This window comes from Myxine glutinosa, chromosome 11 (genome assembly GCF_964187855.1).
Source record: "Myxine glutinosa chromosome 11, kmMyxGlut1.1, whole genome shotgun sequence".
NCBI classification, from domain to species: domain Eukaryota; kingdom Metazoa; phylum Chordata; class Myxini; order Myxiniformes; family Myxinidae; genus Myxine; species Myxine glutinosa.
Genome location: NC_136271.1, coordinates 15,475,814 through 15,491,170, shown reverse-complemented (window position 1 = coordinate 15,491,170; position 15,357 = coordinate 15,475,814). Strand labels below are relative to the sequence as shown.

Genomic DNA, 15,357 nt, shown 5'->3' with positions numbered 1-15,357 from the left:
TTCCATTAAAAACGAGCCCGGGGTAGCGAATAGATTGGTAAATACATCTTTGATTGCATGGTCAGGTCTTAAACGGCCTAATCGGATGAACAGGGCTTCTCCGTATCACAATCGCAGACAGGTCGGTGGTTTCTCTGTCTTTTACCGCCTTCTTTCTGGTCTTGCACTCTCTACTCTTTCTGTGCTTTCTCCCAACACAGGTTTCTGCAGGGCACACACGGTCCACCATCAACCAACTTCTGGTGAAACTACCTAAATCCAGGATTACTGCTCACCTCCACCCATTCGTTCCTCTTTTTTCCCGCATGTGGAATCAACTTCCACATCCTCTTCAATCTCACTCTTCCCTCTAGGTGTTCCCCACCATCTGAGATCATCCCCAATCCAAACGCCATACTCTTTTCAACCCTCGTTAACTCACCCTCCCTCAAACCCTCCTCTTTCCATCCTGAGAGTTTGTGGCTGTATCCATCTTGTCCATCCCGTACATCCTCCCGACATCCCATATTTGTTCATTCAAGTCGCTATCTATTTTGCCCTTCATCCATGCTGTTGGTGTGCTTCCCCCTCTCTTTCTACTCTTCCTTTTTTCTGTTACGTCCTGGTACATTCTTTGTTCTAGCTCCTCCATGAGCGTCGACTTTATATACAAAAAACAGGTAAACAAATGCAGAGGTTAAATTTGGGATAAATTCCTCAAAGACAATAGTTTGTCGTGAGTCACCTGGAAGTATTTAAGAGTGGAACATCTCCCACACCACTCCACCGATTTTTGATATTAACTTCAGAAAATCAGTGACCATTGCACAATGTTACATTGGGGTGAAAGTTCAGATTCATGTGGACCTCTCTCCCTGTTTGTTGCAGGAGGGTTGTTTGGCTGACATTACACCCATGAGACATGCATGGTGTACGAAATATCAAGTGGTCCAATTTTTCCTTTCACAAAGCCCGAAACAAGTGTGTGTCCACCCTCAGGAGAGCCAGGAAACAATATCTCACCGTTCTCAGGACCAAACTCTCTTATCTGTCTCCCTCTTCCAAATCCTGGTGGCGTCTGGTCAAATCTGTTTCTGGTGTTTGTTCCCCCTCCATCCCCTCCCTCACCTCAAATGGCTTAACGGCTGACTCCGCACGTGAAAAAGCTGAATGCCTCAACTCTGTGTTTGCCTCTAAATCTTGTGTCCCAAACCCATCCCTCTCTGTACCCACCGTACCCAGTCGTACCCAGCTGCTCCTGGACTCTGTGTCCTTTCCTCCTGACAAGGTGGAAAAGTTTCTGTCAACCCTCGACTCTGATTCTGCAACTGGTCCTGACGGCATCAGCCCACGGGTCCTAAAATCATGTTCTTCTGCTCTTTCACTCCCTCTTTCTGTTCTCTTCACCCTCTCTTTTGCTCAAGGTCATCTGCCATCTGCTTGGAAATCAGCCAACATCACCGCTTTGCACAAAAAAGGTGCAAAAACAGATCCCAGCAACTACAGACCAATCAGCCTTCTCCCAATTATCAGCAAAGTCATGGAATCCATCATTGCTTCAGATATGAAATCTTTCCTCTTCTACAATGGCTTGATCTCTGATCATCAATTTGGTTTCAGACCTGGTCACTCTACTCTGCACATGCTGCTTCTGCTTTCTCAACAATGGATGGAGGTCCTCAACGCCAAACAGGAAATTAGAGCTGTCTCCCTTGACATTTCACGTGCCTTCGATACGGTCTGGCACCCTGCTCTGCTCACCAAACTCTCCTCCTTTGGTATCCATGGAAATCTCCACGCATGGCTGGCGGACCTCCTCTCTGGTCGTGGTCAACGTGTGGCCCTGAATGGGTTTCTCTCATCTCCTCTTCCTGTTCAGGCTGGAGTTCCCCAAGGTAGTGTTCTGGGCCCTGTGCTTTTTCTGGTCTTCAACAATGATCTCTCTGACTCTCTTGAAAATCCTCTCTATCTCTTTGCTGACGACTCTACTCTCTGTCGCTCCATTCCTCATCCCTCAGATCGGCAGTCTGCAGCCTCCTCACTCTCTGCAGACCTGGACAAAATCACAGACTGGGCAAACAAATGGAACATGTCTTTCAATCCTGATAAATCTCACACTCTTACGATGTCTCTCCGAAAAGACCGACTGGAAAACCCTCCCATCCACTTTCTGAATAATCCTCTCCAAGAAGTTCTGTCACTCAAGCTTTTGGGTCTCACTATTTGCCATGATCTTTCCTGGGAAAACCACATTTCAAATCTGGCCTCCAAAGCCAGTCGCCGACTGGGCATCCTCCGTCGTGCGGTCCTTCCTTGGCACACCTGAGCTCCTCACCACATACAAGGCTTTCATCCGCAGCTCTATATGGAATACTGCTCTCCCCTCTGGTCTGGTGCTCCTGCCTCACACCTAGCCCGTCTTCACGCTGTTGAAACCAAAGCGTTCAGAATCATTGGAATCTCCCACGATGAAGCTAACTCCAAGGGCCTTTCACTCACTCACCGCAGGCAGGTTGGTGGTCTTTCCGTCTTCTACCGACTCCTCTCTGGCCTTGCCCCCCCAGCCCTCTCTGGGCTCTGTCCCCCAAATATTCCTACAGGTCGCACAAGATCTGCCTAAAACCCTCTTATGGTTAAACTGCCAAAATTAAGACTTTCTGCTCACCTTCACTCCTTCATTCCTCTTTTCTCCCACCTCTGGAACAAACTCCCTCACTCTCTTCAATCCCACTCCACCCTCCAGGTCTTTAAAACAGCTGTTCACCACCATCTCTTATCCTCCCCCATCCAAAACCTTGATCTTTTCTACCCCCGCCAATTTCGGTCCCCTTGTGTTTTATACCTCTCCCCCCCCCCCTCCCCTTCCCACGCCTCCTGCCCCCAAACCCTCTCCCTCCCACACTTCTCCCTGCTCTCAAATGTTGTGGTTGTGTGGCTCCCCTTCTCTCCCCATCTTGTCTTCCGCTCCCTCTTTTTGTATATTTTGTTTGTCTGGTTGATTTGTTTGTGAAATAAATGTTAGCTCTTTCACGAGCCTCGATTCAGTATACAAAAAAAAAAAAGAAAAAAAAAAAAAGCTAACTGCTCTCCAAATTGAAGAGGATTTGGTGATAATAGGATTCCTACAAGTCGTTTTTCAAGCCGTGACGAAAGAGATAATTATGGACTTTGAAAAAAAAGACATGCCTCATCTTGGGTCAACAGGCCTCGGCATGGCGAAGTTAAGACAATTGAAGCCTCAGCGTTTTGTATGAAGTGACATCTTCTGCTGCATCCAAGGAGGATTAACGTTGAGACTTCCCTCATCCCACTTTCCCAATCTATCCTCACTTTCCTTTGATCACCATGGGTGGAAATAAGTCATTTTTGTACCAAATCAAAGACGTGCAAACTGCTTAAGATTGCACACAAATCGTTTTTAAACCAAAATGATAGGTTTGCCTTGAAACTGCATTCGAGGCCAATTATTATTTTGGAGAGTGGGGAATGGGGGGGGGGGGGGGGGGTGAGTATATAACAATAGAGAACAATTCAGCACATTGCTAATATGATCTATGAAAAAAAATTGTTCTATAATAACATCGCTCTGACATAATGAGCCACCAAGATACAGAGACTTACAAACCGTCCTTGAAGAAGAAGGAAGAGGAAACTAGAACGGCACTTGGTAGAGCGCATACCTCCTCCAGGCTGGACAGTTTATGCTTTGTATCCCACTGATAGGCCGGATCCCCATCAAAATCAAATCGGCTTCTTCTTGTCACTTATCATACTCATCCACCAAGTTTTGTCATAACACATCCACAACTTTTTGAAATATCGTGCTATATATAGTTTTTGGGTGCCAGCTTGGGCTAGCCTGGTGTTGGTGTTGGGCTAGCAGCTAGGGTGCCAGCTTAGGATCTAAGGATCCTGGGTTCGAATCCCGGTCGATCGCTGAATTAACGCCAGGGGGGTTGACTCAGCCTGTCATCCTTCCGAGGCCGGCTAATTGAGTACCAGTTCACTGGTAATTCCCTGCTTGTCGTAAAAGGCGACAAACAGGGTTGGCGGCAGGAAGGGCATCCGGCCGTAAAACATTGCTTCAAAAAGGGGACCAAAAAACAACAACAACCACGGTCCCCGAAAAGGCCAACCCCCGCTTTGCGGGGGAAAATGGCCTCCAAACGGTGGTTATATAGTTTTTGGCCCGATGTCTCATCTATCTTCTATCTTCTATTTACAGACTTGGCATTTAATATGGAATATATTTTTTTTCTTGACTTGGGTTTACTTTCTGAACTCAGTATATCAATCTGGTGAGTTTCTTTTACCCTTCGGTGATGTCTTTGTTGAAAGAACCATGTCACTGATTGTCTTTCGCAGCAAGAAGTCAATAACAGGATTATATCACAGGTGGCGTGACAAAATGTAAGGACAGGTACATTTGACGACTGGCTTCACAATCAGGTATATAAGGGTTGTTGCGTTCTGTATTAGTGGAAAACAACTGCTGCACGTCTACAAAAGTTATTGCCGCTTCCTCTGGAGATGGTCCGTCAACTTGACAATGCTGTTTGCCATGGAGTGGTGGCTTTACAAAATTTTGGCATGAAACAGCGTGCTATTGCTCGGCAATATGGCATCACTCAAGGTCAGGTGTCAAAGATCCTGAAACGAAATGCTCAGAGGGGTGTCCCTACTCCAATACCGAGGCCAGGACGTCCACGCAGAACCACAAGGAGAGATGATCGCCAGCTGCACCGGTTAGTCTGCAATGGCCGTACCAAGTCAGCTAATCGGCTTAGGGCTGAGTGGCAGCAACTGACAAATGTGCCTGTATCCAGAAGGCCAGTAAATCAACGACTGGTTCAAGCAGGCTATCGTGGCAGGCGTCCCCTGAGAAAGCCACGCCTGACCAGACAACATAGCCAGCGCCGATTGCAGTGGGCCAGAGAGCACTGCCAATGGCAGCCAGGACACTGGAATCACGTGACCTTCAGTGACGAGTCTAGATTTCTGGTCTATCGTCAATATGGCTGCGTCCGAGTGCGCAGACAAGTGCATGAAGCCCACAACGAAGATTGTATAGTGCCAAGAGTCCAAGCTGGCAGTGGTGGGGTGACCGTTTGGGCTGCTTTTCATGCAGGGGGCAAAACTGACCTGGTTGTTCTGAATGGAAACCTGAACCAGTTCAAGTACAGTGCCATTCTGGAAGAAACATTGCTTCCATTTGCTCGTGCAGCCTTTCGAAGAAACTTTGTCTTCCAATATGACAATGCACGGCCTCATCGTGCTCGCATGATCCAACACTTTCTTGCTGACCGTGGTGTAGAGCATATGGAGTGGCCTGCCATGTCTCCGGATATGAATCTGATAGAGAACTTGTGGGCAGAATTAACGCGTCAAATCGACAACTTGGACCAGCAGCCTGCCTCTGTGCGTGAATTGCAGCATGCTATTGTCACTGCATGGCAAGCGATTCCTGTCCAAACCTTGGCAAATCTCGTGAGCAGCATGCCTCGACGTGTACGTGCTCTCCTGAATGCTCGTGTGGGTTACACGAAGTACTGAACTGTAATTTTACTGTCTGTAATCCCAGTCATAATTTAGCTTTTGTTTTTGTTGAATTTTTTTTTGGCTAATGTGCAAAATAAAGAGATACTTCTGGAAAACGTACAGAAGTTTAACACAGTACTGTCCATGAATTGAGTTCGATATCAGTTTACATCACTTTCAAGGATCAATTTATTTGCTTCGAAATGTCAAATGTGTTTTTTGTTTCTTTTAAAGGTTACATTAACAAAATCTAGAATAATTTCAACATAATTCCAATGAACTTTTGGTTCTAAGTCATCTTGAAAAGTAAGTTCACCCCCACAAAAAAAATATTCCATATTAAATGCCAAGTCTGTATATAAAAGAAAGTTTTTGTTTGTTTGTTTGTCTGCACAAGCTAATCTCCTGAACGGTGAAAGATAGGAGGAAACCTCTGAAACAAAAAATGTCGGGACGGGCCCCGGGAAGGTTATAGGCTAGGTGGTAAGGCCGGTCGAGGCCGCCTCGGCCAGGCTGGGCCCATTTCGCAATTAAAAGCTGAGCTGAATTATAGTAGTCAATCTTCTACGGCCGCGAGTAAAGGCTGAATTATAGTAGTAAATGCATTCAAAAAGAACTAAAAATATTGGGACGGGCCTCGGGAAGGTTATAGGCTAGGTGGCGAGGCCGGTTGAGGCCGCTTCAGCCGGGCTGGGCCCATTTCGCAATTAAAAGCTGAGATGAATTATAGTAGTCAATCTTCTACGGCCGCGAGTAAAGGCTGAATTATAGTAGTAAATTCATTCAGAAAGAACCCGGGCAACACCGGGTGCTTTTGGCTTGTTGGTGATTAAAATAATCACTTATGAAATTTATATATATATATATATATATATATATATATATATATATATATATATATATATATATATATATATATATATATATATATACATATATGTATATTATCTGGATCTGGAATTTTACCAAGATCGAACCAGTTTGTCCTTGGCACATACCCAACCTGTCCACCAAGTTTCATCGAATCCGTCCATAACTTTTTGAAATATCTTGCTCACAAACATGCAGACAGGAGTGAGAAAACATAACCTTCTTCTTAGTTTTTTGTCTCATTTGCCTGTCTGTCTGTGAACAAGAGAACTCTAAAAGTGGTGGACGGATTCGGACGAAATTTGGCAAAGAGGTAGTGTATGTGACACGGATGAAATGATTAGATTTTGGTGAAGATCCAGATTCGGATCCGGCTAGTAGAATTTTTTAAGTGATTCTTCGCCATTGGGAGATCCGGCCAAAACCGACCGACATATAGCAGGATATCTCAAAAAGTTATGGACGGATTTGAATGAAACCTGGTGGACAGGTTGGGTGTGTGACAGGGAAGAAATGGTTCAATTTTGGTGAAGATCCGGATCCAGATCCGGCTAGTAGAATTTTTTAAGCGATTCTTCTCCATTGGGAGATAGGGCCAAAACCGACCGACATAGAGCAGGATATCTCAAAAGGTTATGGACGGATTTAGATGAAACTTGGTGGACAGGTTGTGTGTGTGACAAGGACTAATCGATTCGATTTTGGTGAATATCTGAATATGGATTCGGATACGAGAATTATTTAATTTTTAAGTGATTCTTCACCATTGAGAAATCGGGTGAAAAGCGATATATAACCTGATATATATATATATAAAAAGTTATGGACGAGTTATGCCTAAACTATGTGGATGAGATGGTAGGTGACAAGAACAAAAGCCGATTAGATTTTGATTCAGGTCCGAATCCAGATCCGGTCTATCAGTGGATACAAAACAAACTGTTCAGCCTGTCGGAGGTATGCGCTCTACCGAGTGCGTTCAGGTTTTAGGTATGCAAAGCTACAGAACAAGTTGCAGTTTCTGGAACTTATCATAATAAAGCCATGTACCAAATTTCAGTTCAATATGTTAAAGGGTATGTGCACAAAAGTCTGAAAAACCACAGGTGGAACGGACAGATGGACGGACAGCAAACCTATAGTCAAATAATCTGACGAATAATCAGCAGCAATGGTGACATCATTTCAGTTAATCAAACGAGGAAGGGTTTTTATAAAATGAAAGATGAGGTTTTGCCAAACCCCCTTCATTCACCAATCTTATTCACCGGTAGAAATCTTCACGATCCAGAATCACGATCTCCTGCACCTACAGGCCTACAAAGAACAGTTCACTTTACAGGCAACCATCGTGAGTTGTGTTGGGATTGATCCACGAGAGCATGCATGCGCAAAGTAGGATGTTTAAATGATGAGAAAGGTTTGTTTGCCACGAAGGTCGGAAATCAAAGCAAAATGTCATGAGTGGTTATTCTAAAACCGCAACCACAACTGCACAAATACATAAAGGTACCACAACCGCACGGGTACCTCAAGCCTCAATCATGAATATTATTGTTCACTATTGTCCACACAAGTAGCACAACCTAACATCGTGATTTTTTAAATGTAAGAAATCCATGAACGGTGGTCAGAGAAAGGATTGGAAGGAATAGAGGTTTTATGACAAGGTGAGGAATGTAGGCTTGCTGGCCTCGGTGCAGGCACTGACCATGGGAAGCCAGCTTTGTCTCTTCGCCTCGAGTTAGCTGGAAGGCAGCAAACTATTGCGTTCCCTTGAATAGTTGGCGTGGAAACCATTCTCAGGGATAAGTAGCCGGTCAACTGTGATGCGTCTCACCCTGATAAGCACCAATCGCTTCCAATGCCGTAATCACATCCAGTTTAAATCGACAACCCGATGCTCAAGGTTCAGAAGCGAAGCGGAAAATACACCACGACCAGGCCACTTGAGACGGGAATCAACAAAGGCTCAGAAATCACCGTCAGAATCACAGGAGGATCGCAGGTCACCGTCTCTTCTCGTCCCAATCAATAAATGATGCAGCGATCACAGAATTGGGCTCATTTGGAATGAACGACTGAAAGAACGAAAAATGAACGTGGGAGTTTTGCAAAGAGGCAAAAGTTGCTTTTTAACTTTCATGGCAGATCTGAGACATGCATTCCATGAAGGGTAAAAACATAACCCTGAAAACTCGTAAGCAATCTACATAATACGTATGCAAAAACTTTTATTCTATCCTTCCTCCTCTCCACATACCTCTTCACGTACCTCTTCACCCACCCTACCCCAGCCTACCCCAGCCTAACCTTCCACCCCATGTCACAGAAGACAATTACCGATGCCGTCACAATATATTCCAACCTTCCTTCCCTTTCTCATTCCTCCGAGTCAGCTGCAATACTGGCCATTTTAAGCCTGCAGTGATAACCTTTTGACGACTGAGAATTGTGGGAACCGTGGCAATCCTATATAACTAGAGGACGAGATTAAAGTGGGAATAAGAAAGAACAATTGATGCATGTCCAGAGAATGGAAAAATCTATTCTTTCCTGCACATCGAATACTGTGGTAATCCTATACAACAGGAGTACTGGATAAAAAATAAAAATAAAAGCACCTTTAGAGGTCATTTTTCCCCGCAAAGCGGGGGTTGGCCTTTTTCGGGAACCGTGGTTGTTGTTGTTTTTCGGTCCCCTTTTTGAAGCAATGTTTTACGGCCGGATGCCCTTCCTGACGCCAACCCTTTTTGCCGCCTTTAACGACAAACAGGGAATTACCAGTGAACTGGTACTCAATTAGCCGACCTCGGAAGGATGACAGGCTGAGTCAACCCCCCTGGCGTTAATTCAGCAATCCGACAGGGATTCGAACCCAGGATCCTAGGATCCTAAGCCGGCACCCTAGCCGCTAGCCCAACACCAGGGTCTAACAGAAGTACTAACAGGAGTACTGGATAGAAGGGGAAAAAGAAAGAATAAGAAATCAATGTCCAGGGAATGGAAAAACCTATTCTTTCCTGCATGTCATGTACTGTGGCAATCCTATAAAATGAGAGTACTGGATATAAGGGGGAAAAGAAAGAATAAGAGATGTATGTCTAGGGAATGGAAAAAACCAATTCTTTCCCACACGTTGTGCGACCATTCAAGCTACAAGCTGTAAATGTCACTTCTGTTTGCTGCACTGCTCTTCAGTCCCACTGCCCTTTGTACTAGGTTATCCCACATGGTTCCACCATGATAATTTATAGGGCCTCAGCATGTGTAAAAATAAATAAATAAAGTCTAAGGTTCGAGATTTGGGAGCAATACCCTTCCAAGGGTAATGTATCTCCAGCACGACCTGTTTCCCACAGAAGCCACACAACTTGTGGTTAGTTTAAGGTGAATCTTTTTCACGCAAGGATGCCAAGTACAAAGTATGTAAATGAACAGATCTAATCATTTTCATATTTTAAAATTATACTTTCAGTCAACAACTTTCAGGTGTGAAAATATTTTGCTACCTCGGAGACATGCTGAATGGAGAAGGTGGCTCAGACTCGCTAACGGTTGCTAGAGTGAGATGTGCATAGAAGAAGTTTCGGGAACTGAGTGGCGTGCTGATAAGGAGGGGAGTGTCGTTGAAGCTGAAGGGAAAGGTGTATGCTGCATGTGTGAGAAGTGTTATGATTTATGGGAGCGAGACATGGGTAATGGACATAGAGCAGCAACGAAGGCTGGAAAGGGTGGAAATGCGAATGGTTCGGTGGATGTGCGGAGTATCGTTGAGAGAGAGGAAGACAAATGATGAATTGCGAAAGATGATGGGAATAGAGCCTGTGATGGATGCTGTGAAGAGGAACAGGTTGAGATGGTTTGGTCATGTGTTGAGGAAGGATGAAAGTGACTGGTTGAGAAGAGTGATGGAAATGAATGTAGAAGGAAGTAGAGGACGGGGAAGACCGAGAAAGACTTGGCTAAAGATGGTGGAAGAAGAAATGCGGGCAACCGGGTTAACAAGGAGAGATGCAGAAAATAGGGCAAAATGGAGAAGATTGTCATGGGGACCACAAGGCTAACCCCCGCTCTAGCAGGGAAAATGGCCTTAAAATGCATGTTGTTGTTGTTGTTGTTGTTGTTGTTGTAGTCAACAAAAGTGAAAATACGAGGAGAATATGCGTTACCTTGATGTGTTGTTCTTGTGTGGTCAGACACAGTCGCGTCTCATCAAGGAGTAAAATTTCACAATAAAAATCTTCTTTGTCTCCTCTCCAGCAGCTCATGATCTCTCAGCCTTTTACTGATATCCAACTCTCTCCTTCAAGATAAGGACTGCAAAAAGCAACAAACACCAAGAAAACAGCTGATGATGAGTTGTAGAGGAGAGGCAAAAGTGATTGAAGTTGAGGATGTAAATGATGAACGGTAGGTATTTAAGTACCTTATCATAGACAACTAATCCCAGTTAATCAAAAGGTGAAGATGTACAATACGGTGATACAATCATGAGGTGGTATGGTGCTGAGACTCGGGCATGGCATAAGGAGGAAGAGCAGTCACGTGACAGGCCAGAGGTGAGGATGATGCGATGGATTCAAGGGTCGTCATTATAGGTAGGAAGAAGACCGAGTGTGAAGTATCATCGAGAAAGTTTGTGAGGCAAGGTTAAGGTGGTAAGGATGTGTTATGCGGAGTAATGAAGGAAGTGCAGCAGAAATGGCATTAAATGGAAAGGTTGAAGGAAACAGGGGAACAAAGGAGGTAGGAAGAGAGAGAAAGGAAAAGGAGAAATGAGGAGAAGAACAGTGGGGTTTTGGGGGGTTGGGGAAAAGGAGGTGGGTGTTAGGACGGCCATAGGGTGAGAAATGAACAACAAGGGCACATTAATGTTTTGACGAGACCCTCTCACAAATACCACACGTACACAATTACAGTGTATGTTTCTTTCTTGTTTACACCGGTGATTACTCATGGTTTCATGAGAGGACGTCGCACCTGAAGGATTTCCGGATTCAGGCACGACTTGGTAATCCCAAAGCAGTCACAAACCAAAATCGGGTTAAGCAAAGCAATTGTAATGTACAACAAGGCCAGAGCTTTGGATGTTAGAGCCTCAAGGCTTCTTCGGTTGAATTAAAATAAAAAATAAATGCAGCAATCATTCCAACATCGGGAAGGAACTTTGAATTTTGCAGTTTTTGCAGTTTGTCAAAACATTTACATCAATACGGAGTTCCTGGATATCCAATTAAAAAGTTCCAAAGCTGAAGAAAAGTAGATATTATCATAATTTTAGAAATAATTCTTCTTAATGAAATAGTAATGTCCGAGCAAGCAAATATATCAACTTCCACAATTCTGGGAATTTGCTGTGTAGTGAGACGGAACACAAAAACACGCAGTGCATCATGTTGGTGCCGAGCACCTGACAGGCATACAATAGTGGAGGGTATTCCGTTACCATCACCTGTGTATCAGACAGGCCTTTGGGCACACCAAGACAGAGAACTTCAACAGGCACTGGATGAAAACACCGATATCTCGCGTAAACAACCCCATTGGCTACATGCACTATAACCTGCTCTCGACTTCATGAGATCCTTCAACATGCTCAGAACTTCTGTGAACACAGTTTCTGTGTCGTCAAGTCTGCATTAGATATATATATATATATATATATATATATATATATTGTTGCGGATCTTCGAATCCCATTCCCATTACAAAGGGGAGATTAAACCCCTTTTTCCCCCTGGGTCTTCGAAACCGCGAGTACGAGTCGCCACTTCCGGGCAAATGTGGAAAAGGGTTTCGGGACAACTTCACACGTACCTTTGGTACCCACGCCGCAGCGGAAGCGGGGATCGAGTCTCGCACGAGCCACGCTTAATTGAGTACGCCCGAGCGGAATGCGTATCACGTGACTCGTGCTGTTACTTCTCTATTGGAACCCGATTAGAGCGGTTTTATTCATACCATGTGAAGCCAATGATGGAAAAGACAGGACGGTCGAATCAGAAGAAAGAACAAGATTTATTTACACTATGTACAGGAATTGGTAGAAGGAAAGGGACACAGGGCAGAACTTAGTCAGTCTTATACTAAATCCCAGACAATGGGCCCACTCACATACACGGGGAGATGGAGGAAGAGGAGTTCGCGTGCCCAGTGTGCCTGCTTCGGTCGCTCCGGGACAGCTCACCCGGCGTGGCCCTTTGGCGGTCACAGCACGTATCCCGGCGGAGGCAGGCAGGAGGGAAATCGCGTGTCTGTGGCCCGGCGCGGGTCGTTCTTTACAGCGCGCGATTAATACTGCGCAGAGCGTGTGGAGCAGGACAAAGTTCATGTACCACGAGGTGATTCAGTTCATAGGCGATACGACTCAATACGAGGCAATACTGACGCGCGTTCTCAACTCGTCTGCGTCTCCTCTCATCCTCGTCTTCTGCCGCGTTCTCTGGTGGGGGGACTCGGAGCCGGGTTATATGGCTCCGCCCCGGCCCGACTCGAATGTTCCAAAACCCCGCCTCTGCCGCAGTGGTAAGCCACTCCCCTCGAGCCCTGATTGGCGGCTCGTGCTTACCGGCCACTCCCACTCCTCCTGCTTCGCCTTCCTTCGGCCTCGGTCGACTTGTTCTGGCCTGTCGCGTGGTATTTCAGCGCCAAAACCAAACCAAAGCGCAATAAGGACACCTAATTTTCACTGGCCTACCTAACGCAAAACTAACACAGGAAAAGGACGACGCTTACATTTACTAAGAAATAACTGAACTATCGCGAGGCTACATGTTGTGGTGTAACTAACTAAGAGGGGAAATTAACCTTTATTTGAAAACCGCAACAATATATATATATATATATATATATATATATATATATGGCATATCGTATTTGGTATTTCACAAAACACGGAACCAAAAACACACACATGGAGCAGGAACAGCATTACATGACAGATGCCTCATGAGTCATGAGACTTGTCTTTGAAGAACCAGGGCACGCTTACGTGAACTTCATTCGCCCGATCTTTGCGCCAATTGGAAGGACGAGCTTTGAGGTCTTGGCAATGGCAATATATAAATATATAAAAGTCATGGTCTTGCTAATGCCATCATCTTGAGACTTTGTTGTAGCCAAAAGGAGGGTGGATTCAGAATCATTTGGAAGGCAGAACAGGCTGCACATAAATGTTTATGACGAGGTGACAACAGAACATCAAAATGGTAATGAAATCTTTGTAAATTTACACCACATTCAGTGGCATTTGGTTAAACCATTAAAGTGTCCATCAGGTTGGCAGATCCTGTCAGGTTAGCAGTTCGATTGTGACCCTGGTCCACCTGAGAGTGCTACTTCCTCGCTTGACATTCAGCATTAAAGGATAGAGCACGGATGTTTGTCGGCATCATCGGGGTTTGCGGACATCCTTAAAATGCCCGACTGCAGATGGAGGATAGAGAAACGATGGCATTAGATGGAGTTGTCGGCCCAAAGGTCGAGGGCTATGTGTGCATGATTTGTGTGCGACAGCTTTGCCATGAGCCTTAGACCGTGTAGAAAAAAAGGATTCCATGAATACTTTCAATAAGTAGTTACATCTGAACCCATAACCACAGGAAGCGTTTTGACAGTTTGTCGCTACACCTCAAACTCTGCCGAACCGTTGTACTGGGTTGACTTTCACAGAGAATGAAACGTTGAGAAAACGTAAACTATCTTCCACACAGGGGAATTTTGTTATTTTTCTATAACACAGGATTATTTTCTATTTTATTTTGTTTTCCGATTTGTGTTCAAAATATAGCATTCAATTTAAATAGGTAGTTCCTCGATCATAGACTGACATTTGTAGACAGGCGGATGGACAGACGTGACCGATTGCTTAACCTCACTTTTGCTTCGTGTGCGTGGGGTAAAAACATTTTTACACGGTGAAGCCGCTTCAATATTTGGGTATGTCAATCCGTCCGTCAAAAATGAAGAAAAACCTTTATAACCCACCATGTTTAATTCTAAAGGGTTGTAAAGAGTAATTCCAGTGGGTTCTAAAGGGTAATTCCAATGGGTTCTAAAAGGTTTTAAAGGGTAATTCTAGAGGGTTCTAAATGGTAATACTAGAAGGTCATTCTAAAGCATCACTATGAAGGGTCATTCTAGAGGGTCATTCTAAAGTGTTATTCTAAAGTGTTATTCTAAAGGGCAATTCTAAAGGGCAATTCTAAAGGGTTGTAAAGCGTAATTATAGAGGGTGTTAAAGGGTAATTCTAGAGGGTCATTCTAAAGCGTAGTAAAGCGTAATTCTAGATGGGTTTAAAGGGTAATTCTAGAGGGTCATTCTAAATCGTCATTCTGAAGTATTATTCTAAAGGGTAGTAAAGCGTAATTCCAGAGGGGTTTAAAGGGAAATTCTAGAGGGTCATTCTAAAGGGTCACTCTAAAGGGTCATTCTAAAGGGTCATTCTAAAGGGTAGTAAAGCATAATTGTAGAGGGTTTTAGAGGGTAATTCTGGAGGATCATTCTAAAGGGTCATTCTAAAGTGTCATTCTAAATCTAAAGGGTAGTAAAGCGTAATTCTAGATGGGTTTAAAGGGTAATTCTAGAGGGTCATTCTAAATCGTCATTCTGAAGTATTATTCTAAAGGGTAGTAAAGCGTAATTCCAGAGGAGTTTAAAGGGAAATTCTAGAGGGTCATTCTAAAGGGTCACTCTAAAGGGTCATTCTAAAGGGTAGTAAAGCATAATTGTAGAGGGTTGTAAAGGGTAATTCTAGAGGGTCATTCTAAAGGGTCATTCTAAAGTGTTATTCTAAAGGGTAGTAAAGCGTAATTCCAGAGGGGTTTAAAGGGAAATTATAGAGGGTCATTCTAAAGGGTCACTCTAAAGGGTCATTCTAAAGGGTCACTCTAAAGGGTCATTCTAAAGGGTAGTAAAGCATAATTGTAAAGGGTTTTAAAGGGTAATTCTGGAGGATCATTCTAAAG

General features: G+C 44.3%; 1 protein-coding gene across 3 annotated transcripts in view; it reads right to left on the bottom strand.

Annotated features, from left to right (window-relative positions):
• The window catches only part of EPB41L4A (erythrocyte membrane protein band 4.1 like 4A), a 71,908-nt gene that overhangs the window by 53,634 nt on the left and 2,917 nt on the right, over positions 1-15,357 (bottom strand). For all 3 annotated transcript variants that reach the window (XR_013624903.1, XM_068130204.2, XM_068130203.2), the window contains one exon: positions 10,560-10,707. Coding sequence is in view for 2 of the 3 variants with exons in the window: in XM_068130204.2 (XP_067986305.2) it covers positions 10,560-10,658 (99 nt within the window). In the remaining variant the exon portion in view is untranslated. The remainder of the gene's footprint in view (positions 1-10,559; positions 10,708-15,357) is intronic.